General features: G+C 38.6%; 1 protein-coding gene across 1 annotated transcript in view; it reads left to right on the top strand.

Moving 5' to 3' along the window:
- The window catches only part of COL19A1 (collagen type XIX alpha 1 chain), a 330577-nt gene that overhangs the window by 253980 nt on the left and 50894 nt on the right, over positions 1–25703 (top strand). Inside the window, exons 18-33 of the mRNA XM_045843183.1 lie at positions 1545–1589; positions 7104–7166; positions 12298–12333; positions 13362–13397; positions 13490–13543; positions 14195–14248; positions 15599–15652; positions 16341–16430; positions 17261–17305; positions 17414–17491; positions 19747–19782; positions 19888–19932; positions 20029–20082; positions 21378–21419; positions 25302–25406; positions 25492–25545. Of these exons, the coding sequence (XP_045699139.1) occupies positions 1545–1589; positions 7104–7166; positions 12298–12333; positions 13362–13397; positions 13490–13543; positions 14195–14248; positions 15599–15652; positions 16341–16430; positions 17261–17305; positions 17414–17491; positions 19747–19782; positions 19888–19932; positions 20029–20082; positions 21378–21419; positions 25302–25406; positions 25492–25545 (891 nt within the window). The remainder of the gene's footprint in view (positions 1–1544; positions 1590–7103; positions 7167–12297; positions 12334–13361; positions 13398–13489; positions 13544–14194; positions 14249–15598; positions 15653–16340; positions 16431–17260; positions 17306–17413; positions 17492–19746; positions 19783–19887; positions 19933–20028; positions 20083–21377; positions 21420–25301; positions 25407–25491; positions 25546–25703) is intronic.

The raw sequence follows: 25703 nt of genomic DNA on the forward strand, positions 1-25703 counted from the left end.
ATAGTAAGTATCCTGTAAGGTCCAGTGGCACAGCCTCCCCTGTCACCTGATCTGGGTACTCAAGGTTTACCCTTCATGTGGTCTGAGTACCCCCCTCTTGTAGTTGAGCTTTGGTTGCTGCTGGCAGATCAATGGAAAAGATTCACCCAGGCCAGTCAGCTGCAAGGATTGTCTGTGATCACCAATCACAAATCTCTGCCTTCCATGGAGGATTAGCTATGCAGGGGCAGTGTGGTGGTGCTCCCATGTGGTCTGTAGCTGTCCACTGGATATTCAGGTGTTGGAGTTTCCCAGGTGGTGCAGGCCAAAGTCAGCCTCCACCTGTGCTTTGCCAGGGGCCACTCTGCCTGAGCTATAAAGCAATCCAAGATATCTGCTACTTATGCTGGGCTTGAAGATTCCCAGGTGAAGTCAAGCTGTGAATCTAGGCAGCTGCAGCTAGTGCCAGGGCTGGAGCTCACTGAGGCCAGCTGTTGCTTATTTGATAAGATTTAGGAACTTGTGAAGCATGAGCCAAGACCAGCCGTTCATATGGAAAAGTAGCTTGAGTGGGCATGAGGAAGAATCTTTGGAGATCTCCAAGGTGGGCCAAACAATATTCGGAGGTTGATGAAGTCTCAGATATGGCACTGGCTTATCCTTATTTTTTTTTCCCAATTGTAAATTGAAATTACCACTCATTTTAGCAAGTCAAACTGCAGACTTACACCAGGAAGAAGTTAATCATTCTTGCACTTATGGACTAACAATTGTTAATAGTATAAAATAATCTTCTTTCTTTCTCGAGTGTATATGTGTGTATTTGTTGTGTTTTAAAATTCAGCTTTGAACTTGCTGAATGTGAATTTCTTTTTGAATTTACAAATGAATATATCAAATAGAAAATTATATATATGAGTCAAAACTCAGAAAGGAGATGTATTCTGGTTTATAAATTTGTCTGTTTTTGTGTGGTAGTTGACACTTAAGCTGTGGGGGTAGATCAGAAGGCCTGGGAGGAAATGCTGAGTCACAAAAAAGGAGAGCCTACACAGAGCCCTGGGGAAGTTCAACCTCTACCAATCAGGTGGGGGGAGAGGAAGACAGGTCAGAGAGATAGGAAGAAACTAGGAGGGTGAGGTATCACACTAGTCAAGAGAGTGGCAAGTGCAGCCATGAGGTCCATGAATAGAATGTCCATTATACTGAGCAGCACAATACCTCAATAGCATTAGAGTCATACCCATGGGATGGTTGGGGACCATGTGAGGTTTCCAGGCATGAATTTGGAGTAGAGACAATTTTTTTTCTGTGGAGTTGTGATATTTTTCCAGAATCATCTCTTAGGGGAAAACCACAGGGAAGATAGATAGGGTACCCAAAGTTGGAATTTTCCAGGAATATTTAATGGAAGGTGAGAAAGGCAAAAGTGATTAAAATGTTATCCGTAGAACACTGTTACAGTACTATTATTTATTTCTGTTTTTAAAATACAGATTGAATGTATTAAAAATAAATGAATATTTTGGGGGGATTTATTTCGTTGTTGTTTTATGTTTACCTAGGGAAACCTTGGTGAACATGGAGCTGGTGGCCCAAAAGGAGAGAAGGTAATCGGATTTTCAAACTGAATAAAAACCAAGTGATTTTAGACCAAGTGACACATTCATCTATGAGAGGAGGTGCTGCTGCCCCGTGAGGTGCTGTCCATGGGCCGTCTGTCCAGCACAGCCTCCTTACCTCCTGACCAGGCAGCAGGGTTAAAATCTGCCCTTCAGTGAAGACTACTGAGTTGCAGTTGGTACAAAGAAGGGAACACTGTAAGGGGAATTAGCTGTAACACGGTAAATTAAATTAGGACACAGTCTCAGTTTATAATTGGACACTTCCTGCATCCATATAGGTGGCAAAAACAATCTGAAGACCCCTTTGACAAAATACCCCAGGCTCAGGCACACTACTTTTGTGTCTTCTTAAGTGTCCAAACAACCTGTCATCATGGGAGCATTTTTTTTGGTGGGGTTTTATAACATACATTTATGGTTTAACCAAATAATTGCTTCAAAACAGTTTTAAAATTAAAATGCTAATGAATTTCCAATGCATTCTCATTATGATTTGCAAGTTTAATATATTAGCTGTGAAGATGACAGATTCACTTGCCCACACAGAAAGATGTTTCACTCCCATTGGATTCTGAAATTGTGATGACCTTTGATTCAGTGTCAATGTGCCATTGTCAGGAAAAAACAATACACATTCTGTCTACAGACAGAAATGAGTAGGTTTGAAAATACTCTGAGGGAATGTGGCCTGTGAGTGCTAACTTCATTCATTCACCCAGTAAAAATTCTCTTGATTGAGGGCAGAGTATTTTGACATGAACCCAAGAAAATATGACTTCTGTGCCTTATAAATCAATGCAACCAATCTACTCAAAAGATCATACATCCATCACCAAAAAATACTCCTGAAAGATAGCCTCAACAGAAAGTCAGGTCTTCTACAGACTGATCATTGAAAATGAATTTTTCAGCAAAAAATAAATAATAAAACAATGACATTCTTTAAAAGGCAGCCAAAAATATTAATTATACAGCAATAATGTCATGTGTGTGTCTTAGATTATACTGGTAGTACATTAGCACTATTTCCTGTAACCAGATAGCTTACAGAACCCCTACACCACCATACAGAACACATTACATTACATTCTAAGCAGTTACTACTGGACACCTGCAACCTCGAGGGAAGAAAAAGCAAAATAAAGCCACAGAGCTTGTCACACAGGACAGCTGGGAAAAGAAGGGAGATGTGGTACTTTTAAAGTATTTAAATGATGATTCATTTCTTGAAACAAAACAGCTGGCTTCTCTTTTGCTATGTTCATTAGGAAACATATGTTACTTAGAAATTCTTAAGACCTCAATGATGAGAAATTTGATTCTCTGAAACAGGTGTATTTCAAACTCTAAGGACCTTCTCTATTGCTCAGAATCTTTTCTAATTGCTTCAGAATCTCAAGTGGAATTAGAAAAGCCAGGGGCATATCTCCCTCCTCCTGCTACCCAAAGAAATAACCTCAAAGAATCTGGAAGGAGCTTGATGTAGTACCTAATATAAGTGTACATATGAGATGATTTTTAAGAATTCTAATTAATAGGAGAAAGACTCTGCCAATAAATAATACATAAAATAAACTAAAAAAGGTTAAGCATAGCACTTTCTGGAAGAATGAAATCACCACTACCTTATACATATCCCATTCTGAATCAATACATTGTTTTTTAAACAGTCTCTTACCTTACTAGAGAGGGTTCACATTTGTTGTTGCTGTAGTTTTTAAGATTTCATTTATTTATTTTTAGAGAGAGGGGGAGGGAGAGAGAAATAGAGGGAGGAAAGCATCAATGTGCAAGGGAAACATCAACCAGTTGCTTCTCGCAAGCCCCCAACATGGAACCTGGCCTGCAACCCAAGCATGTGCCCTGACCAGAAATCTAGCCAGCAACCTTTCAGTTTGTGGGACAATGCCCAGCCCACAGAGGGCAATACACTGGTTTTTTAAAAATTATAGTCTTGTTTAAGGGCCACCATAGTGAGAATTTAAAGCTTCTTCAATCTACTCTCACAAATTTATTTGTCCATGTGGTGTACCCCAGTTGTTCTGAACCCTGGCTTCACCTTGGAATCACACAGAGGGTTTTTAGGAACTACTATTGTTCAAGCTCCATCCCTAGAGACTCTTATTTGGGCAAATTCTGGTTGATCTGGGGAGGAGTCCATATCACTATCATTTGAAAGTGCTGCCGATGATTCTAACAGGCAGCCAGGGTTGAGAACCATCAAGTGGTAGAAAGAGCATGGTCTTTGGGAGCAAAAGTTGATTGTGCCATTAATAGTCATGTCTTCTTGGGAAAAATCACTTTATCTGAGTATCAGTTTCCTCATTTGTAAAATGGGCATAATCGTATGTACACGGTGTTGATGGCAGGATTAAAATTAAATGAGATGATATGAATTTACCTAAAAGCACAACACCTGACACATATTCAGCCACCACTACAGATTGTCCTTCCTGTTTACTCCAAACCTACTTTCTTCTCACGAGACTTCATGTATTTCTTTTTGGTGTTAATAGTAGTTACCATCCTTAACATCTGGTCTTGCTCATCTTTTCATCTCTCACCATTATTCTGAAAGTGAAAGGACTCAATTTACCTATGTTATAGAATAAAAGATTTAACCAGAAGTACAATTTCAGCACATAAATGACTTATCGCTTCTCAACATGCTGACATGCAAAACAGAATCACAAAACCAGCGTACCATTTGATACCCAACATTACAATGACACTCCAGAACAGATACAAGCAACAGAGGAATTTACTTGCAAATCACTCCTGGTTTAGGAGCCACAGCCTGTATTAAGAGCACTAAGATACAGGGAGAAACAGTAAGGAAACTAGTAGCCATTAGTGGTAAATGGCAATGGAGATCATGGCATTCATGTGACCAGTCCACCAGTATTGAACTGATGGTCAGTGCTCTGCTGCTTGTCTGACACTGACTGACTAAACGTGGTGAAGGAATGATGAATTTGTCAGTTGGTTGAAAACTGATTCTTTATAGAGACAGTGGAATAAGGTGAATAGAATATTTAAGGGCTCCTGAGAAATTAGCAGGGTTCTTTGGAGGTTGACTATTAGAGAGAAAAGATAAAGCCACAAAAGCACCAAGTTTTTAAAATGCATCAGAAGTGTCAAATTAAGGGACAGCCTGTCCTGAAGGAAAGTAAATTCATCACTTGTCTTTCAACTCATATACACAGTGATAAATCACTGAACATCTATTTTAAATATGAAAAATGACTCAACATGTGTTTAAGATTCAGGTATGAAATGCTTTTGTTTCTAGAATTTTATATGAGGGAGTTGGTTCCCACCATTTCTTCTAAACCCAACCAAACCAATACACCACTCAGAGAGGTGGACCAAAGCATTTGTTGGGTCCTTCATCTACATTCCAATGGAGACCTATTTACTTTAGCTCAATGAATATGAGCTGTGAATGTAATTACTTTTCCAACATGTATATCCCCATCCCCTTTGGGATTTGGCAGGTGTGATTTTTATAGTCATTTCTAGACCCCTTCCCTGAAATCTACTTTTATTTTTTGCAGATAAGTCTAACTACTAGGCATATGTTTCCTTCACACCCGTGCACCTACCAGATAGGTGCAGGAAGGTCATGCTGTACACTCTAATGCTCATACAAGGCCACCTGTTTATTTCCTCTTTAAGCTGACAGCAACTGATCCCTTAACTATATCTACCAATTTCTTCCTGTTTTTGCTTTGGATAGCATTTATTATCTCTAAGGGGGAAAATGCCTTCTCCTATAGTAAGTATAAGATGGATGGTATACTATATCTTTAGATACTAGAAGGAAAAATAATCATTAATAAAGTCATTAGTCATCAATTAATAATCATTAATGTTATTAATAAATATTAATAACATTTTGTAAATTTACAAAATACGCTCCACAAATCGAGAAAACTCCTAAATAAATACATGGTCCTGCCTATCCATTACACATGACAGGCTCCTTCTTCCTATAATCTGAAATCAAAAACCACTGATTTGGATAGAAATGCAGAAGTAAGCCAAAATTTTTAGTACTGTAATAAGTTTGTACCTGAAGTACTTTGAGTAGACTATCTGAGTAAGACTGTTCAAGGCTTCAAAATAAACAGATAAACACACCCACACAAGGGGACAGTTACAGAGATGTTCACTGAAGCCTTGTTTATGATAGAGAAGGTGTAGTGACAACCAGAGGCCCCTCAGTGGGGATTGGATAAGCCCTGGTACATTGACATTGTAATGCTATAATTATACAACATTATAAAATTCAATACTTACAATGAATGAACCAGATCTATATGTATCAACAGAAATGGGTATTAAAAAACAATGTTGAATAAACAAGTCACAGAATGTTTTATACAAGGTAAATTGACTTTTGGAATTTGTTTTTTTGTATTTTCTTTTCAATATTTAGAATAATATATTGTTTATGATTTCACATATGCAGTAAAGGTGCTAAAATATGGACTAAAGAGATGAGTACCAAATTAAGAGAGTGGCTCCATTTGGAACAAGAATGAGAGAGAGAAATATAGGAGATTTCTTCTTTGATTATTTAATTTTTAAAGTTTTGGGTGGTCATACATGGAGGTTTGACATAATTCACCTTTTATGTTTTCTGTGCTTTTAATAAAAAAAATACAAGACAGGTGAGAAAAATATATATGTTCTCAGAAACATCATTTTGCAAAAATACTCTTAGGTTGGGAGGAAATTGTATAACGTCTGACAGCTGTGTTTATGTGATATACGATGATGCAATGTTAAAGGATTTTGGTAGACACTAAAAAGTAGCACAATGCTGAGACTCCTCTGAAGTCTGATCAGTGATATATTTCCTTTCCACAAGTATTATTTCTAAAATTGCATTTTTTCGAAGTGCTTGTTATCTATCGCACACAAACCCCTCATCAGGGTCTGAGGCGTCTCACACGTCTCCCCATGGCTGCCGTCACCACGTTGGCACGAGTGCCTTCTCCATCCACAGCCAGGCACTGACGCAGCGGTGTGAATGCTGGGAACAGCTGAGAGACTCGTTTTCCTTCATGTGTCTCTCCACTCCTCCACCTCCCCCCACCTAAAAAAGGAAAGAAGTTTCTGAAATAAAATGAGCCTGAATTATTGTGTCAGTTAAACAATCTGATCTCTTTAAGATCATAAAAATAATCTTTTGGGTACAGCAGAGCAAAATTATAACTTTTCTCTCCTAGATGTTCTTTCCTTGAAAAATAATTAACTTTTATTTCAGATTAACTTTAAATATAATGAATATTACAGATTTCTAAAAGACCTAAAGGCATTGTGAAGTGCTGACAAACACATTACTATGCAAATAGCCTACCTGGATTCAGGGCTCGTCTCTTGGAGAATAACATAAATTCCAGGAGCACAAGCAATTACTCTGACTCTGACAGTTACAGCAGTACGCATGTGACCTCACGCAGAAATCTCTCTTCTGCTTTTTCTTGAAAGGGTGAAACTGGACAACCAGGATTTCCAGGGCCTGTTGGCCCAAAAGGTCAAAAAGGAGAATCTGTAAGTATGTTACCTTTTAGGACAAAGAAATAATATCCAAAAGATAGAGTTAAAAATGGTTTTCACTGGCATTTTGTTCTTCTTCAATAGGCAAACCCTGTGGCCTTGTCTTCCTCCCTCACTAAACTGTTGTTTCCTTCTAGGCTGTGAATTCTTCACTATGCCATAAGTTCTGTATCTTACATTTGTATTCCAAGTTCTTATTTGCCTAATTAAATTTCATATGCAGTATTTTTAAACTGTTTTGGAGGAACTTGATTTTAACCATTCCCCACTTTTTTGGTCATATAATTCATAGATAATAAAGAATATTAAAGCACTAGTCCTGATAATGAAGAGGCGGGAGGAAAGAATTTCATGCTGGGCCAGAGGGCTGGAAGAGAGAAGAGGAACAATGGAAAGGATTGAGAGGGACAGCATGATAAATTTTCAAGGTCCTAATTTGCTGAATGTATTTTAGATCATAGGACTAGGGAAGTGTGGATAATTCAATCACTTACACTGCAGTCTTTGGTGGAACTAGTAACAGTTTGATAAAAATGAACCTGTGAGTCATACCTCCCATCCCGGCCGGTGGAATTTAATGATTGGTAGAATTTATTTCTGTGGGAAAACTTGTACCTGTATACAGTTCGTGGCATAAGAAGCTCAATTATCATAGAGGTGGTTCATCATCATCTCTTTCTCCCAGCTTTATTGCTTTTGCCAATAGTATCTGAATCCACTCAGAATCCCCAGCATGACTTCGGTCTCTGACCCCAATTGGACTCATGGGCTGCAGTTAATAAAATAAAATCTTTAAAGAGCATTAAGATGTTAGAAAATACCAGAAGCATTTTGATTTTGGAGGCATTGCTAGTCAAGGGAATTGAAGAACATATGGTGAAAAGCTGGGCTGTTTGCACAAACTCTGAGTGGGACTGGACAGCGGGAATTGTTAGGTAACAAAATAGGCTTGAAGACATTTAATTCCCTAAATCCAGTCAGCCTAGACAGCCCCCGGCACTCCCTTTTACCACAATGACCCATCCTCTCCTCACTCCCCTACCACCATCACCAATGTCTAAAAAATGAAAAAAAATGGAAAAAAATGAAAGAAAAAATATTTTTCCTGATCTGCTTCACTTTTCTGTACCTTGGTCCCCCTGCATGGCAGAGAACGATAAAACAGATATCTGAGCAAGTGTGAGGTACTAGATTCGTAGGCACTAAGTCTTATACCTGTAGTAACTTAATTCATGAAAAAGATTAGGTAGACTATTATCACTCTTATTGCTCTGATGAGGAAACCGAAGCACAGAGAGGTTAAGTAACTTGCCCAAGTTTACACAGCCAGGAACTGTTAGAGCCGTGACTCACCCTTAGGCTGACTGTAGAACCCAGGGTTTAAAACTCATTCAGCTGCCCTGCCAAAACTAAACATTATAGCTAAAATGAATAATGAAATCAGTATATTTAAAAAGTGGGGCTAATGTATGCCTCCCCTCAATTAGAAACATATCTACTTGCCCCAACAACTGCTCTGAGTGCACTTTCTGAAGTTGTTTTCCTTTGTTGGTTTTTATATGATCGAAGTGGCTTCTCAAGCCACTTTTCAATATTACTGAGCCCAGTTTTTTTAAAAAAATTTACTTCTTTTGGTGATGGCAGTAGCGGGGGCAGCCTACAATATCCTTTATATTCAAATAGGGCCACCTACAGATATTATACGAATCCTAGTTACAAAAATAACTATTTTTAATGCTACTAAAAGCAAACAAGAACAACCTATAGCAGTCTTCAAATGAATCAGCAAGAATCAGACTTAACAAGTGTTTCACCTTTGTTTAAAAAAAAACTAATACTTGTTCAAAATCACTTTTACCTCTTTCCTTGCCAGGACAAACAAGGGATATTGATTTTGCAGGGATAATGAATGAAGAGGTTCTAAAATGCCTGCATGCCAATCAGGAACAATTATTAAAAGTATTTAACATTACAGAGCCAAACATTCAGCATTGTAAATTAGGCATCATTGTCAGTGACAGCACATTTTCGGGCATCTTTACAATGAGTGCCCTTACCCGTACGCCCTAAGTTTTACCCACAGGGGCCATGCTTGCCCTCAGCAGCCAGGCCAGGCCACTACACTCTGCAGGAGTAACAGTCTTTAGCAGGGCTCCCCAACTGGGTGATTCTGAGAATGTCTGGGAAACTCACATGCTCCACAAATTCAGTCTGGTGGCTGCTGCCCCTTCCATCTGCCAACTCACCACTGATGTTCCACACCTGGCACTGCTTACCAACCCCTACCTGCTTCTCTAGATCTGCACCATCTCCCGTCCAAATTGGAACACTGACAATAATTCCCACATGATGCATAGCAGTCCAGGCAGAAAAGAGAAACTTCCAGTGGGTTAGCTAGAAAAGTACTTCTCAGTTGTGCACTTGAATCACCTGGGGATCCTCCTGGAATGCTGGTTCTAATTCAGGAGGCCTGGGGTGGGGCCTGCGAAGGTGCCTTTCTCACAAGCTCCCAAGTGGTGCCCCTGCTGTTGGCCCGCGGATCATATTCTGAGGAGCAAGGACTGGTGGATGTCACAGCTCATCACAGGTTCCCTCTGGCTCTCCCTCTACCACCAACATTTGGGGGCAGTCCACCTACCCTGTGGAGATGACCTTTAGCCCCATCTGTCTTACTCAGGTGAACAAGCTTCTTTTCTTTTAACTCTTTTCCTTGTCACTTAACTTCTTCATCCCTGAATAGTCCCAACTCCCTTATACATCTTTGCTTGCCTGTCTCCCTGCCCCCCATGCATAAAAGAGCACCCTTTTTTACATTATTATGCATACAAGTTTAGTTCTTTGTGGTCTCAACCTGGCTATTCCAGAACAGTATCTAAACTTGACTTTGTGTAATAACCAGAAAGCTTAAACAATTAATCCAAAAACTTCCACCCAATTGAATTCTGAACCACCTGTTCTGGGTGGAAGGTTGTCCCCCATACTGGACATTTGGATTTGGCTAATCTAAAACATATGAGCTAAAATACATGTAAAAGATTATCTAGTTGAATCCCATGATTCTGTAGACAAGTTCTAAAAGGTAAGTGGCTTGATCTAGATAATAGCCATTGGAGGGAGAACAGAACATCAAGTCTCTAGACAAACAGGTTACTATTTTTTATTTTGTTTTGTTTTAACCATTTACTTTAGTCAATGTAGCTTGATGGTGGCTTTAATGAGCAATGACATAAGCAATGTGATATTAGCAGAAACAAGCTATTATATAAGCATTGTGGCCCATTGCTTATATCTAATTAATATCATTTCGTATCTTAAAAATCAAGTAGATTTTGAAGAATTAAAGCTGAAAGGTAAGAATATAAATAAAGCCTTGATGTAATATGTTGAAATGAACCAATAATAAGAGATTTAATGATGTTGGCTAGATATGGGGCACATTAGAGTAGGGGAGGTTACTCTAAGCAACAAATTACCCCAGAAATTTCTGTGGCTTCACCCCAGAAAGGTTATCTCTTGCTCATGCTGCATGTCCAGTAGGTTCTGTTGGGAGGGCTGGGTGTTCTCCATGCTACACTAGTTACAGGCTGATCACCACCATGTAGCTAAGCCATGTGGGATACACAACCTTCATAGTCAGCACTGTGGGAAAAGTGGGCCTGGAGGACCGTGAATGGGCTTTCTCTGCCTTAGCCCATGAGTAGCACATGTCACTTCTGTTCACATTTCATTGCCAAAACTACCTGCAAGGCCCCATGTAACTGCAAGGGAGCCAGGAAATAGGGAACAGAAGGTGAGCCCATAGTCCCTAGTTCATAGGGCATGAGGTGAAAACACCAGAGGTTCATTAGTAACCACTTATTTCTCAATAGTGACTTGTTTAAGAAAACTGCAATCCCTGAAAGAACTTCTAAGAGTAGTCTGATGGTTCTCACAGTTTTCTCACAAAAGAAACATTTTTAAATGGTTTTTAAATTTGTAGTTTTCACCCTATTGTCAATTCATCTCATTCAAATAATAAGTAAATCAAATAACAAATCAAATCAAACAGACCAAGCTACCAAAGCCTGGGCTTAAATCCTAAATGACCTCTTACTGCCTATGTGACCTTGGAGAAATTACCTAACTTCTCTGTGACTCAGTTTCCTCATCTGTAAATGAGTATACTTTTAGTACCTACTCCATTGACACCTGAAGATAAACTATGTTAATATATATAATATGATTGGAATAGTGTTTGATACATTATAAAACTTTAACAAATTCTATTTTTGTAATGTCTATTATTTTAATATCTGCATAACTTTAAATTCTCTAATTACTGCCCTGGCTGATGTGAGCATCAGTTGGTTGGAGCATCTTCCTGTAGACAAAGTGTCACAGGTTTCATTCCCAATGAAGGGCACATACTAGAAGGCAACTGATCATGTTTCTCTCTCACATAGATGTTTCTCTCTCTCTCAATCCCTTCCTCCCTCTCTGAAAGCGGTGAAAAAAATGACCTCAGGTGAGGATTAAAAAATGCATAAATTCTCTAATTTACTAAATTTTTATTGGGTACCAACAGTGTACACTAGAAATGTTATGATAGTCAAGATGAATTATATCTGTACATCTGCAGGGTTTATAGGCAGGATAAATAGGAAACATAAAGTGAGCGAATGCTATTTTAAGGGAAATAACTTACAGAACCTTTCTGAGTGTCTTTCCTCATGCTTGAAATGAGACAATCTCTTCCCCATAGCACTGATATAAGAGTAAAGGAGATCATGTCCATGCAACTTCAGGAACAGAAGCTAGTAAGAGAAAGGGGTGTGTGTGTGTAATCACCTTCTATGGGAACCATGCAAAAGGAAACTTTGGCCTTGGGCAGCATTTCAACTTGTCAGCCACTCAGGATCTCAAAATAGTATTAAAATGATTAACTTATTGTTCATTGTGGGACTATGAAAGTTTTTTTTGTTTAACTAATTCTCATCGTGCCTCTTTAAGCCGCACGGGCTGGGTCACTGCAGAGGCCTATCGGCAGCGGTGGTCTGGGCTGGCCTGCCTGCTTCCTCTCTCAGTTCTGGAGCGTTGATTTCCAGAGGTGTTTACAGCTGATTCTGTTTTCTACCCATTTTCCTAGGGGGAACCTTTCACAAAAGGTGAAAAGGGAGATAAAGTAAGTAGATGTTTTATCACTGTCTTGGGTTTTCTGCTTTATTGATTTCTTTCTCTCTGTTGTCTGTATGTTTAGTTTGGAGTCAAATAGATTTGATAAAATAAGGTCCCTGAGAATTTTACTTTTTCTTTTGTGTATTTTGACTCTTTTGTTTTAATAAATGAGAAATTTTAAACTTTGTTAAGTTTTAGCATGCGATGACACTTTAACATTCAGTATGTGTAGTGTATATTTTTTAAACCATTACTATTTTTTATTGTAAATGAGTGTTTTGAAATATAACCACTTAGGATATCTAAACTACAAAGTTAAAATCCAAGATATAGTATTTTTCAAAAACTCTGTTAATGGGCCCTGGCTGGCGTAGCTCAGTGGATTGAGCACGGGCTGGGAACCAAAGTGTCCCAGGTTCGATTCCCAGCCAGGGTACATTCCTGGGTTGCAGGCCATAACCCCCAGCAACCGGACATTGATGTTTCTCTCTCTCTCTCTCTCTCCCCCTCCCTTCCCCCTCTAAAAATAAATAAATAAAATCTTTAAAAAAAAAAACTCTGTTAATGATACAAATTAGATTTATCAAACACGATAATTTTATTAAAAGGATCAGTAATAAGTAATAGAAAATAATAAAAGCAAGCTCAGTATAGCCAATATCATTGTCTTTTGTATAACCTTTAATTTTGTTTTATTTTTTAAAGTATATATACTTGATAGTAGAATCACCACAACACAGCAACTTAACTTCTACTGTATCTCCTCATCAGAATTTTTAATTCTCTGAGATACAAGATTAGCCAGTGACAAATTTTAACAATGTCAGCTAAGTATAGAATGCAATGATTGCTATGGAATATTATTTATTAGCAATAAATATTTTAAATCATGTTTTAAAATGAACCCTCCTTGACTCCATAATTCCCCCCTTTATTGTATGTTAATTAGTGGAAATGCAAATGAATTCATTATTAGAGATGCTCATCTCCATCTGAATTTAAGCATTACATCTGTAGTGATTATTTTATTTACAGGGAGAACCTGGGATGATAGGATCACAGGGAATAAAGGTAATCTGACATTCTTCAACTGTATCTTCAACCTCACAATAATGTGAAAATTAAAGTAACCAGTTGCCTTTCCTTCCCACCCATATGTTTAGGGTGAACCTGGAGATCCTGGTCCCCCTGGATTAATAGGAAACCCAGGACTAAAGGTATATAAGAAATAACTGAAATAAATGAGGAAATAATTTGCAGTTGTAGCCATTTCTGTGTGCACTGATGCCACTCATTTTCTTCACAAATGTTCTCAGAGGCTTTATCATGTTTCCATGGTGATAGGCTCCCATTTGCTGCATTTATTACATACATAGTAACTGTGCCTTTTGGTTCACAATAGGAGTTTTAAACCCTTTTTCAGAATGTATAATAGCATCCCTAGAAGTATCAAGAGTAAATGATGTGAGCTAAATCTGTGACCCTGAACTATATTGTTAGAGTAAACAGGATTCAGGGTTCAATTACTACACCAAAATTGTGCCCCTCTGAGATGCTCGAGTTCCCCATCTGGGATTCTGGGGAAGTATCCCAAGAAGACCTGCTGTTGGGAGGTGCAGGAGAGATTCAATGTGATGTGCTCCCACCAGGTAAGGCAAGCTGTCCAGGCCTCACCTGCTGACAAGAACAGACCCACTTATATGAGAACATCTTGAAACTATCTTTGTAAGCACCAAGCACATTTCTGTATTATACAGAGGAGGTAGGGTGGTGGAAAGCTGATCTTTCTACAGTACAAATCACAGCATGCTTTACATAAATGCAGTTATAATTTCTTAGCCACATTAAAATACATACTTCTATTTTAGGGTCAGCAAGGACCTGCAGGCTCTATGGGACCCAGAGGACCCCCAGGAGATATTGTATGTATAGTAGATACAATTGTATTTGATATTGGAAAATTAAGTTGAGACTGAGACATGTTTTAAAGCAGGTCAACATCTGTTCACATGACTGAGTTGTACTGCATTTTCTGAAGACATAGGTCATCACCTCTACCACTGAAATTGATCACATCTAGTGTCAGGGGCTTTGGAGAAGGCTGGAACCTTCACATATTCATGTGAGGTCCTTTTGGATACCAGTAGACTAATAAGTTGGTCTTTGGGACACAAGTTAACTAAACTATCATTTGGACGTGCTTGTCAGTGGCATGCCAATAATAAAGGAGGTGGAAAACATTGAAAGAAATAATGAAAACCAAAAAAGAAAGCAAGCATTTCCATTATGCATGGATTTTGGTTTAATTCTCCATAAAAAAAAAAACTTCCAAAACTTTTATTGTTGTTTTCTTGAGAGAGCCTCCAAAAAGAACAAGTCTTTTGGCTGAAAATATTTCTATAATGCAATTGGAGAAAGGTCCTCAGGTTTCATTGAAATCTAGCTTTAGTGGACTCATATTCTCTCTCTCATCTATGTGTCTCACACACACACACATCTCCCTAGCCTTCTGACACTTTGGGAACTAACACACACCATCAGTCCTGACTTGAGTAAAACAGGGAAAATGCTTGACCATATCTTTTTGGAAACTGATTCCTGTTTGGCCACAATTCCAGTGCCCTCTAGACAAGTATCCAATTTCTCCTTTTGCCATCATCTTGGAGACAGCCCCCTGACCTCTCGCTCTATTCTCTATGCTCCAGAGGTCTCTCTTTAGGCTCACTTTGTTCTGCTTGGTACTTTGAACATTCAGTTCATAGAGCTAAGCTTTCTGTTGCTCCCCCAAGCCACTTAATGGAGAATCCCAGGGGTACCTAGTCAAGAGATCTTATGCAAAGTGAGGAAATGCTGGTGACACAGATGGAGCCACATGATGCCCATGAAGTTAGGTGCAGTGTAGTGGCTAGAGCTTAAAAAGGGGACAAAATCAAAAGGGAAAGAGCCCCTGTTGCTAGAATAGTGTAAAAGCATATTTTCCTGTTTACCATTGTCTTTCTAAACCATCATCATCCCACCCCTTCTTGGCATACAATGGATGGGCCTTTGGTTCAATTTTCCCTTATTTTCTTTCTCATTCCATCTGGTTGCTTCCCTTGAAACAACAAGCTACATATTTTCACTAAAGTTTTTCCCTAACAGACCAAAAGCAACCTATCTCCACATACTTTATATGTTAAATTCTGTTCTCCTGACAAAGACTCACAGACAGAACTGTTATTATCATAGAAGATGTTCTAATTGCTCTTTCCCTTTAATTCTGAATTGTCTAGGGATTGCCAGGAGAACACGGTATCCCAGGAAAACAAGGCATTAAAGGAGAAAAGGTATAGCTTCCACATTACTCATTTTATACTCATTTATATCCAGGAGTTAGGTAGAGGAAGAAACAGAGGAGGGCATAGGAGGGGTGAAAGAGCAGGACTAGGCTGCCAGGACTGTGCAGGGCAGAGACAGTCACAAAAACCATGGTGTGGATGATGCCACCTAATGTCGGGCATTTGTGGCAGCCCTGGCTCTGGCATAAAAACACAAGAGGACAAAATGAACTAACTTAGAGATGAAGATCTCAGGACTCAGAAGGTCTATTTCAGGCTCCAATGCTGACACTGGTATAGACCTAAGAAGTCTTCATCTTTCTGGACCTGTTTCTTAATGTCTCTGTGGGAATAGTATATTAATGTTAAACCATTACTGGGGAGTAACTTAAAGAAAACATAAAGGTCAGCTAAAGAACTTTTTGAATAAATGCCTTTATTGTGCATCAGTTTATGCACATGAATATGTCATGATACCATTAAAGTTATTGTTAACATAACTTACTGCAAAATCTAAATGCATTTAAGATAACTCCAATGGTGCTTGGCCCGAATGAGGTACTTAGTAAATATTGTTGAATGAGAGAATAAAGTTTGACTGGCTATAATGGCATCTTAAAACAATGGAAACTACTACCTCCGCACTCCCCAGCCTGAATTTGAGCAGTGAAGTAAGAATCTTACCGTGTTTCCTCAGGGAGAGCCAGGTGGGATTATAGGCCCTCCTGGGCTTCCAGGTCTAAAAGGGGAGACTGGTCCTCCAGGGAAGAGCCTGCCAGGAGAACCAGTAAGTACCAGCCCTTTTATTAATCTTTCCCTTGACAGATTGTTAATTATCAGTTGTATGTTCCCAGTTTCAGATTACAAGAATAGGAACATGTTTACATCTGCAGAAAAAATAAATATCCATCTTATTTTTCAGTGATATTTCCCGATCTCTGTAAATTTGGTACAAGCAAAGAGGCCTCTCTTCTGAAGCAAATGCCCATACATGCACCATTCTACAGCCAATTTTGGAAGATTCATAGGCTCCCTCTGCCGAAGGCATAGATTCTTTAGGTATCTACAGAGCCTAGTAAAGAACACTGGTTTTAAACCATAAACCTCCCTAGGACACTATGTTAAAACAGAAGAAATACCTTAAATTTCCTTTCAAGGGCCTCTGCAGGCCTGGCCATAGGTGGTCATTTGAAGACAATGTCCTTGTGGTCCAGGCTGTTTCCAGGACACAGAGAACTCATTAGATAGAAATATCTAAATAACCAATACACCTATTCTATATGCATTGTCTCATCTCCTTTGACCTTGTATATCAATTAATAATAAATAGTTCTCAGTGTCAGATTCCTTATTTTTTTTACCATTGTATTACAGTTGTCCCAATTTTCCCCATTGCTCTCAGATGCCTTATTTTAAAGATGAAAACATATTTTAATGCAACTATACAAAACCCATAACCTAATAAAATTTGTATTCCTTGTTTGCTATTCTCTTATAGAAAAAAGGTTTATTAAGGAAAGATGAAGAGCAATAAGACACTTTTGAATTATGATTTCTAAAATGTTTTTAACCTTTTTAGAAAAAAGAAATATACTCATGTCTTTTTTTTTTTTTGAGGGATTAGATGGAAATCCTGGAGCTCCTGGTCCACGTGGGCCAAAGGTATAAAAATATCATAGATAATTTTTAAAGAATTAATAATTAATAAAATATAGCAAGAAAAGTCACATGCCTCTAGCCTTGCACCAACAGAAGCGTGTCACTTTACAGGGTGAAAGGGGGCTGCCAGGCGTCCATGGTTCCCCAGGCGACACAGGCCCTCCAGGGGTAGGAATTCCTGGCCGAATGGTAAGTGAAATTCAGTTGAGCTTTTGAAACCCTGTTGATTCCAAATCATGAAATAAAATCTAGTGACAAAGTTGAAAACGAGAAAAGCATAAACTGGTCTGAGAAGGAAATACCAGTACACACGAGGCAGAGGGAGAGAATGAGACAGCGCTGAGGTTGCATCACTGGGCGCAGAGGCACTCATGGCGCACTGACTCCCGGACCAATCACACAGATCCTGGTTCTGGGACAGAAGCAGTGATACAACCTCATATTTCTCCATATTCGGTGTATGTAAAAAGTGCCAGTGAGTGTTTGTGAGATTATAAGAATATCTAATATTAGATTATTATAAACTACTATATGTTTTTTAACTAAAATAAAGTAAAAGTTAAAATTTAAAGTGAATAGAGTATGTGTGAATGGGATAGCAAAAGTCTCTAAGTATTATCATAAAGAAGAGAGAGTAGACATTGTTTTAACAGTTAAGGCAAAGAATAGACAGGTTTTTTTGACATGATTTAGCTATAAGGACAGGGCCTGCTAATGGTGACCACTGTGTATACCTTCTTATTCACTAAATAGTAATAAGTGAAAAGCTTTTTATTTGCTATTAAAAACATAAAGATTCTGGAACAAAAACAATAGAAATATATATTTATTTTAATGACATTAATTTTTGGGAAATTGGTTTTGTAATGAAGTTATCATGAGAGCTAAAAGAAAGTGTAAATAGTGAATGGCTGTGGTGTTTGTGACTGGCATTTGATTTACCAGAGCAAGAATATAAAAAACCATTGGAGATTTGAGATTAAACCAAATTTTAGAAAGTTGATTGGAAAATTATTAAGTGAGTGGAACAAATTGAAGCAAAAAATAAAAAATAATAACAGTATAAATAGAAGGGGAGTAAAAGTAGCTTTGACAATAACAGTGATATGAATATTTATTTTTAAAAATAAGAAAGGAAATGTTAGTAAATAGTTAATGAAACCAGCTGCAGAGAAACCAGCTCTTTACTTAGGTTGTCAGTGCCTCCTCAGTGCCATGGTTATACAGATCTGTCCAAAAAGTATCCAGACATGTGATATGAAAACTAGAAACCTTTATTGAAGAAGATACAAAATACAAGAAACATTGTTCGTAGGACAATGATGCCTCAGTCCCCTTCAAAGCAGGCACCCTAGGACCTCACACAGTCTCCTAATCGCCATCAGCTACCCTATTGTATGTTCCTGAATCGCATGAACAGTCTGAAATCTCTTCTCTTTCAAAGGTGATTTTAGTTTTGGGAAAAGACAGAAGTCGCAGGTGCCAGATCTGGGCTGTAAGGGGACTGAGTCACCTGGGTGATTTGATGTTTTGTAAAAAAACTGTGCATGAGACGTGATGCATGAGTGGGCCCGTTGTCATGATGAAGCTGCCAATCACCAGTTGTCCATAGCTGTGACCTCCTGAATTATCCAAATAGTTTCTGCAAAGGAATGTTCAAGCTTAACTCAAAATTTGATGGAGATTTGCTGCTCTACTAGCTCAGTCCTTTTGAATGCAATAACCACACAGTGCACGTGCTCACTCAATGGCATCTACCGCTCCCACTGACTAGTACAGTGAAGTCATCATTGTTCACACATGTGCATTCCAGTTCACGCTCCTTGGGTGCCAGGTTACATCGATGTCATGCAAGCCATTCTCGTTGTATTAACGATGGTTGGACTTTTTCCAGACAGACCTCGTGTACTAGGGTTAGACCTATCATTATTAGGGTCACTGATAATCACCCAGCCTCATTCTGGTTACACCAGACTCCCACTTGCTGAAGTAGAAACAAACAACTGATTAATGTTTTACTTCATACTCCTGTCACTGAACATTGGTTCTAGAAATTTCTTCAAACAGAAATGTCACAAAGTGGAAAGCAGAAGGGGAAGGAAACCCTGATCTGGTTACCCTGTGGGCAGTCTGTTTCTGAATAGGGAGAATCTGGATGCACTGTCTGTGCATCTGTGGAGGCACAGGCACAGATGATGGTGTAGAGAGAGACACCTAGGTGCCTGAGCAAGATCATGTTGATGTTTCCAGCAACAGGCATCTAATTAGGTGTTTACCTGTCACCCTGAAGTCTTGGCTGACTTTCCAGAGAGTTTTCAGAACGTGCACGGTGGCAAGCCCTGTTGGTCCACTAAATAAATTGAAATACTTAGCCCTTTAGTCCACTTGGGTAATTTATGGAAATTGCTGGCAGAATTCTAATCATTGGATCTCATTCTACTTAGGGCCCCCAAGGACCAACTGGAGTGCCAGGTATTCAGGTAAGCTACTTAATCAAGTTATTTGGCACAGCATTTCCAGCTTACTACTTGGGGGAAATGACTGAAAGACTGTTCTCATAAGTAACCATTTCCACCCTTCTCCAGGGTCCTCAAGGTCTCCCTGGATTGCCAGGAACTCCAGGGAATCATGTAAGGACAGTCTTGGCCCACTCTGCCCGCCACACTTGTTTTAACCTGCTCCTGTGCTGCTGTGCTGAAATTTGAGCATAATGTTTCCATTTTCAGGGAGCTCCAGGGAAGGATGGAAAGCCAGGTCTTCCAGGCCCCCCAGGTGACCCGGTATGTTGACAGACGGCCTGATTTATGGACCCTTAATACACCCAGAAACCAAACAGCCTACCAAGCAAGTTTTGCTGTCCAAACTAATTAGAATGCTCAGTGACTGCTTGGCGATTTTGTTTGTCCCCATTATTTTGTAGAAGGGGGAAAAATTCAAGCTGTGTCAGCACTTTTGTTTGTGTGATGAATACTTATTTCCTAAGGGTATAATTCAGCTGTACAATTTTGCCCCAGGCTGAGCCTTAGCATATAATGTCTCAATCCCATGGAAAATTGAGTTAAAATATATAGCCACAATTTCTATTCTTTCTAATGCTGGTGACTAAATGAATTTCATTTCTCTAAATAGAAGTTTGCAGGTAAGTTACTTGCAGTATGGTACAGATCCATTGATTCTGAGGTTTTAAAATGATTAAATGATTAAATTACAAAAAGTGGCTTGAATGAGCTCTTACAAAATGAATTTAGGTACTAAATGTGTGTTCCAAAGGTTTTTTTAGGTTAAACCTTTCTTTGAGTGACAGTGAAATCCCTTTAGATAGCTTCAAAATCAGCAGCTATAATCTGAGAGGCCTTATGGTACATGACATTGTATTAAGAGTTTTATATAATAAAATCCAAATCCGGCCTCTCCTTTCTAAGCTTCACAAATCCTTCTACTTCCCACACTGGTTGGGCCTGATGTGCCTTTATAAACTACATGCAGAGGCATATTTCGGCCATAATTGAACTCCACCCTCCAGTGAATCATCGTGCGCCATCTGGGAATCGAGTAAAGTGTTACTTGGGTTTGCAGTGTCTCTTTGAAAGGGCAATTTAAGACATGAGGCCAGAACACTGCCTGAATTCCCTCAGTGTCTGTCTTGTCCATCACTTCAGCCATATATAGGCTCTTCTGAACTTTAGTGAGAAAGAACTTTAAGGCAAACTCATCCAGTAATTTTCATATTTCTCAACAACCTAATAATTTGCCTGGCAGAGGAGTGGGTTTTTTTAAATAAATTATTTACCTTTATGCATTATTTAAAACTAATGATAAATTGCTCTCAGCCTTTTGGCTGAGAGCAAGTGTAAAACCAATAATATGTTAGGATTGGCATAAAGGTTGCTTGCCACAGTCATGAAAATATAAAATAGAGATGCAGAATCAAAGCAATAATATGCATGCATTTGGGATTCCTAGTAGAGGAATAATGACTCTTTCTCAAAAATGTCTACATTGCATTGTATGTTTGTATTGTCTTGGGTGCCTGTGCATGTACAAATACACATATTTGTTTCTTTCTCCACCACAGATTGCACTTCCTCTTTTGGGAGACATTGGTGTTTTGCTCAAGGTACTTTGTTGCTATGTAAGAAATTACATGTTAATTTCCAGGAAAAATCAGAAAGGAAATCTATATCAGAAATTGAGCTAATTGCTTAGCCTACACTGAAATTCAATTTTTAAATGGCAGAACATATGTAAGACATGTTACATATAAAAAGAAATACATATCTCTATGTACCCTGCACCCTTTACACTAATTCCTCTACTCTCTTCATGGGCCACATCTCATTTTGGGTGTAGATGGGTGGGGGAGGGGAGAGAGGGTGATTCTGAGCTGAGCTAAGGGAAGAATGGTGTCACTGACACTCACTGAATGGAGTAACTCATCTCTCCTCTCTTACTGGGCGTTTACTCACCCCAGCTCACCACTGAGAAACCCTGTCCTTCTCCCCATCTCTGGCCTGTCCAGACCGAGGATGAAAACCAGTGCTGCTCAATAAACAGCCAGCTTGCAAGGCTGAGATTTGATGGCATGGGATTTTACAAAATGAACTCTAAAACTCCAAAGCCACCAACTGCCCTAACACCTGTTACTCTATTAAATAAAAAATATGTCTATCTATAGCTATTTCCAACTCATAGGGAATAAATCTTGCTACCATTTTTTCTCTAATACTTCCCCATGTGAAACAGGTAGAGGAAGAACAATAATGAGACACCCGTGATACTGTGTATTTGTGTGTTTCTTTGTGGTATGCTAAGACTGAGAGAATCCAGAGGAAAATATGTCTCTTTACCTTGTATTCAGACCTTACGTGTATTATCTGTCTGTGTATGAATGGAGAGTGCATACGTGTACACACACAAATACATATGCATACACTTAAGCTACATGTGTGTATATGTGATTCATTTTATATTCCTAGCACCTGCCTGGTGTTTTGCACAATGACTAGTAGGCAATAATAGTAGGCAGGCAGGAATATTTGTTAAATCCGAAAGACTCAGGGATTCTAGTATATGTATTTGTTAGGTGATTAAAGTTTTGAGAATAGATATATAAATGTACATATGAATATCAATATATAAAAAATATAAAAGTTTTTAATACCTTCAAAAACCAATGTTTTCTTATAAGTCACAAAAGAGTATTTACGGGAGTTTTGGGGCGACCTTATATTTAGTGAGCTACAGTCGCATGCCAGGCAATGTGCTGTTTTACTCGTGGCCTCTCACTCAACCACACAACTACCCTGTGGGTTTAGGCTGCAGTAGTGTCCCCGTTTGCAGAGGAGAGACTGGAGTTCCAAACAGTTAGTTAAGTGACTTACTCCAGGTCACACAGCTAGTATGTGTCACATTAACACAGAATTATGGGTCTTCGGACATTGTCTTAGGTTCTTTTTAAGAGCAGTAATGTTGTAAATAGCAGAATTGTAAGTCTTATATCATTATAAAATACTGGTCTTTGAGGATCAAAAATCTCTACACTTAAGCAGAAATGAACATCCTGATAGAATATGGGGTGGCTCACAGAATAGACAAAAAGACTGTGAATAGGCTCTGACAGGAAAAGGGACCAGGACTCTATGGGTCTCAGAAGTGGATCATTTCATCAGGGCAGCTCCCCTGTAATAAGTGTTCTGTGCCATTGTGCCAATCCTAGCATCTCAGCCACGCTTCTGAGACCCACAAGAGCAGGTTGGCGGGGAGAGGTGGGCAGGACATCTTGACTGGTAGTCCTAACAAACTGTATTCAATAGAACAGGGAAACATGTAGTTCCCCAAGGCAAAATCTACTACAGGAATTTACATTGGCTATTGGATCCATTAGGCCAACTTAATAATGCCATTTTAAATCCTGATCCTGTTACCCAACAGATTAACTCTCCTTGTCTATCTTGAGTCTTTAGCAAACTTGATCATCCTGCTTTCTGTTTTCAAAAATATCTTTGATTGAAATACTGAAAAAAACATGAAATAACTCCAGGCCCAAATGGTGCCTGTCAAAGACTGCCCTGCAGGTTCATTGTGTTCCTTCCCTCTTTGAATGAGATTGTATGTCAGCTAACAACTGGTGCACCCTTATTCTCTTCATAAAAGTCTTAAGATATTTTTTCAAGAAACTTAATGAAAACTAGTTTCCTGGAATTTACCATTATGGTAACCCTAAACAAAAAAAAAAAAGAAAAAATGAGGTCAGTTTGAAATAACTCTTAGAAAATTCTGTTGCCTCATAATAATTACCATCTCTTATATTTTATTAAAATAATCAATTGAATAATCCATTCTAAAATGTTATTGTATATTGATATGCCAAGGTTTTACTCTGTATCAAAATACCACAATTATATGTATGTCTACAGATATAATAATTCATTTTCTTCATCATTTTTTAAGTATGAAAACCTTTTTGGTTCTCATAAGTCCTCAGACCTCTTTTTTATCATAGTTTTCAGATATGAGGGGTCATCTACAATTATGTATGTATTTTTAACTCCTCTACCAACATATTAATTCTATGGAAAGATCCTGGTGTTAAAATTAGTTTGGGAAACATTGAACACTTGAGCTCCCTTTTCAATCACCATGTCCCAGCTCTAAGGAGGACCACCCCAATGAACACTCTTTAGCCCAGCACTTTTTTTTAGATAAATTACTTTACATCTTTTCAATAATATACAAAATTAGTCTTCCAAGAAGCATATATTTTGAAATCAGATTTATGCTGCTATTTACTAGGTCAAAAATATTGAACTTGAGCCCTGGCTGGTGTGGCTCAGTGGATTGAGTGCCAGCCTGCAAACCAAAGGGTCACTGGTTGGATTCCCAGTCCGGGCACATGCCTGGGTTGCAGGCCAAGTCTCCAGTAGGGGGTGCACAAGAGGCAACTACACACTGATGTTTCTCTCCCTGTCTTTCTCCCTCCCTTCCCCTCTCTGAAAATAAATAAGTAAAATCTTTAAAAAATATTGAAGTGGAATAGTCATAGGCAATTTTTTTTTTGCTAACTTCAACAATAGCAATCTTTAATTCCCTTTTCACGTTTCAACATTCTTCCCTTTGGTGAAAAGGATGAAAGAGTAGAGGCTTATATTGTCCTACCTTCTGTCAACTGTTAAAAGTAAACTTTGTCCCCATTCAATGGTCCCTATTCTGTGTCTTTCCTGATCATATTTTTATTTAACAGTTTATTTAAAAATAAACCTTTCTAAGGCTTTCCACAGACACTTTTTCTTTAACTGTGTGATAAGAAGTTTATCTTGTGAGCTCAGACACTTAAATTCAAGCCTTTCCAGATCAGCTAAAGGTTACAGAGAAGGCAATGGAAAGGTAATTCCACTTAGATTTCCTATCTGTACTTGCATTTGACACAGAAGCCAAGTCTAAGTCACTCAAGTAATTATTTCTCACATGAGTGCTTCCACTGACAAATAAAATGTTGGTAAACTGTGTGTATGGTTCTCCAACTAATTTTGCCCTCAGAAGGAAAAATCCTTTCTTCACAGCTTTCTCTTTCTCTTTTAAGGATTTATGCTATTGGTTGCATAACTCTGTTATGTTGATAGTTATTCCAAACTTTAATACCACCTCTCCTTTTGAACATGCTGCTAAGAAATTGAAACTCAGCCTGTGTTCTCGACTTACATGTCTTTTCCTTATTTATTTAGAATTTTCTTTTTAAATATCATTGTAGACATGTTTTCTTAAATTGAAGCTCACCAGTATCATAAACAGATATTACTTACTAGGTTCCTAAGTAACTTTTACCTCACAAGAAGTAGTCTTTTCAAATTGGATAAATTTAGTTTCAGAAAGTAGAAACATAGCAATTACTGTCTTACTTCTCTCTGAAAAATGTTCAGAGAGAACTTCAAGTTTGATCAGACCTCACTTTTATAGATGACTTTGATGGATCTCTCAGTCACCTTATCTTTAAACTCATCAGAACTTTTGTGGCAACTGCCAAACCAGTGTCCCTGGCCTAAAAAGCAACAAAGGAGAAGATGGAGGTGCTGGTGAGCCTGGAAAGTACGATTCTCTGGCCCGGAAGGTAAGAAGGCAAGAGGAATGTTGATCGGCCCGTAGGTGACACACAGTACCTTCTCTCAGATCTGTCACTCTCCTGTCCTCTCTAGGGTGACACAGGGCCACGGGGCCCTCCAGGAATCCCAGGCAGAGAGGGACCAAAGGTAAGGAAGTCTCTTCTTCACTCTCCCTTATGTGACCTCCAATTCAGTGTGAAAAAAGGAAACCCATTTTAGTATACACTACTTTTTGCAAAAATATTTTGAAAAATTGATATAGAGCTACTTATAGATGTCATTTATTTGTTCCCTAATTCTGCCCA

The sequence above is a fragment of the Phyllostomus hastatus genome, unplaced genomic scaffold (assembly GCF_019186645.2).
Source record: "Phyllostomus hastatus isolate PE091 unplaced genomic scaffold, TTU_PhHast_1.1 phas_contig_40, whole genome shotgun sequence".
Classification (NCBI taxonomy): Eukaryota; Metazoa; Chordata; class Mammalia; order Chiroptera; family Phyllostomidae; genus Phyllostomus; species Phyllostomus hastatus.